Source organism: Acanthisitta chloris, unplaced genomic scaffold (genome assembly GCF_000695815.1).
Source record: "Acanthisitta chloris isolate BGI_N310 unplaced genomic scaffold, ASM69581v1 scaffold1627, whole genome shotgun sequence".
NCBI classification, from domain to species: Eukaryota; Metazoa; Chordata; class Aves; order Passeriformes; family Acanthisittidae; genus Acanthisitta; species Acanthisitta chloris.
Genome location: NW_008682966.1, coordinates 2,293 through 4,999, shown reverse-complemented (window position 1 = coordinate 4,999; position 2,707 = coordinate 2,293). Strand labels below are relative to the sequence as shown.

General features: G+C 45.0%; 1 protein-coding gene across 1 annotated transcript in view; it reads right to left on the bottom strand.

The window, feature by feature from the left end:
* The window catches only part of CDKL1 (cyclin-dependent kinase-like 1 (CDC2-related kinase)), a gene marked incomplete at its 5' end in the record, with an annotated part of 8,752 nt that extends 6,222 nt beyond the window's left edge, over window positions 1–2,530 (bottom strand). The window contains one exon of the mRNA XM_009078705.1: window positions 2,377–2,530. Within this exon, the coding sequence (XP_009076953.1) occupies window positions 2,377–2,530 (154 nt within the window). The remainder of the gene's footprint in view (window positions 1–2,376) is intronic.
* Window positions 2,531–2,707: the final 177 nt, after the last annotated feature.

Below are 2,707 nucleotides of genomic sequence, written 5' to 3'. Positions count from 1 at the left end.
TTCCTGCCTCTGCAAACACTCAGGCTTGGAACTGTTGGAATATCCATGGTGTAGGTACATGCCTTGCAGTGCTGTCATGCCACTGATGTCCAGAGTGGAGAGGTGACAAAGGGCCATGGAAGGATGTTTCTACATGAGTATAAAGCTCTGCTATGGTTTGCATCCCCTGTCCTCCCCTCCCATAGCTGGCAAACACTTCCCACCCTCCTCTCAGTTCCTGGGCAACACTCCTTAAACTTCCTTAGCTGTTCAACAGCCCCAGGAAGGGCAGAGGTGACAATGTTGGCACTTTCAAGCTCCAACACAATTTATTTCACGTGTTTACTGCTGAAAAGCTTCTGGGTCATCATAAAGGAAAAAAAAACCTAGCCAAAAATTAAACCAAGACAATGCAGCTTTTCTTTAAGGCACCTTCTGCTGTCAGCACTGAGGGTCTTGTGCTAACACTGCTGTGGCAGTGCTAGAGATTCCTTCCAGGAACATCCTAGAATTGTGGGAATGCTGCACTGACAGCTGGACAAAGCTTACCCTGACCACATAGGACTTGACCACCTGCCCTGGCAAAGATGAGAAGCAAAGTGTGCAGCTAGGTGTTACACTGGAATTGTTCTAATGAACAAAGAGCAAATGTCAGGTATTTTCCTCAAAGAGGTTTGGTTGTCCATCTTCTCTTCAGATTCCAGGGGAACAGGTTCAAGCTGTGGTGACAGGTGCTCACCATGCTCCATTCTCATAGAGCTCCATGTCAAGGAGAAAGGGAATAACAGGTTCTTGTTTACTCAACCTCCAATCAGTCTCCCACAGGGAACTCATTTAGCTCCAAGGCCTGTAAAGTGATTTATGAACTTCTGCTTAGCATTTCCACAGCACTAAGGCAGTGTGAATAATTAGGGACAATGGATTTCGTGGGAGTGTCACTTACAATGTGTCAAATAACAAACCCTTTGTGGCTCACACTTGCTGCAGGTGCCTGGGTTGAAGGTTAGGAAATAGTTCTTCATGGAAAGGGTGGTCAGACAGTGGCACAGCTGACCAGTGCAGTGGTGGAGTCACCAGCCCCTGGAGGGATTTAAAACCCATGTGGATGTGGCACTTGGTTCCATGGTTTAGTGGTGAACATGGCAGTGCTGGATCCCACCTGGACTAATGCATACAGTGCTGGTGCCCCCAACATAAGAGCAGCTTGGCAAGTCCTACAGGGACATAAAGAATGCCAAGGCATTTAAAATAGTTTTAATCTTTGTTTCAAAGATAAAATATCACAAATGACCGTTTTGATCTTTCCTGTATTTTTATGTTTTGGCACATCCAGTGATCCACTCATATTTTGGCTGCTAAACAGTGCCTTTTGGGGCTGGAAACTAATCCTTTCTTTAATCTTCATGTTAACAGAGATCTGAATTGCAAATGTAGCCATAAATGGTTGGACCTGGTCCCATTATTGGGTTTACAAACATTAATGCAGGGATTTTTTTAATCTAAAGATTGAAGGATTTAAGGAAGGATTTATGTAGTTCTCTTGTTCTCCTGAATCTTTTGTTGCATTTCAAACATGCATTACACAGACAAGGGCAGAAGACATCAGAAACATACTGCAAAGTGGTATTACAAAGGCTGCATTTGAACTGGAAAGGCAGATTACTATGCTAATACCAGAAGGGAGGGGTGAAGAGTAGGCAAATATTTCAAATTCAACAGATTTGTTCTTGATAAGCACTATTATCACTAAAGATTAATTTAATCTGTAAATATCCTGTAGCAACGACTCATACACTCCAAAGTTTCCCAAATAGCTGGCAGTTTTGATGGCAGTATAGTCTGAAGATTAGAAATTCTGAGTGTTGAACAGTATGAGTGAAGTGGATAAAACCAAATAGACATTTCCTCCCTTCTCACATAAGCCTATGTCAATTTTGGTACCAGATGTGAACTAGAAATATTTGAAAGTTCTAAAGGCTCAGTATTTTGGTGTCCAGAGTGATTGTGGACTTCCCATCCCTAAAGATGATCAAGGCCAGGCTGGATGAGGCTCTGAGTCTAGTGGAAGGTGTCCCTGTCCATGGCAAAGGGGGTGGAACCAGATGGTCTTTAAGATCCCTCCAACCCAAATAATTCTGTGATTCTATCCTTCTATAACAGTTGGACTTGATAATCTTAGAGGGCTTTTCCAATTTCAATGATTCCATGAGTTTACATGGCTCACACTCCATTTCTGTGCATGTCATTGTAAAACTTCAGTAACAGCAAGGCCTGGGCACTGGGCTGAGAAACCTCTCCGGTAAATAATGAAAGTCTTCTGAAGACCCACAGGGCAGCAACGACATGGACACCCCAACTCCTCTCCTCAGAGCCCCCAAGGAGAGATGTACCACTCACCCTCGGGGGTGCTTGTCCAGCTCATGGAGAACCGTGTGGTCGCAGTACTCGAAGACCAAATGCAGCTTCCTCTTCCTCCTGAACACTTCCAGCAGGTTCACCAGGTTGGGGTGTTTAAGTTGCTGTAACACACAGGGGATGCACTGGTCAGTTACTGCAGGGGACAGAGCTTTTGCCTGCAGGCTCTCATCATCATAGTATCATAGTATGTGAAGGGGTTGGAATGGAGCTTAGAGATGATCCAGCCCCAACCTCTGCCCTGGGCAGGGACACCTCCCACCAGAGCAGGTTGCTCAAGGCTCATCCAACCTGGCTGTGAACACTGCCAGGG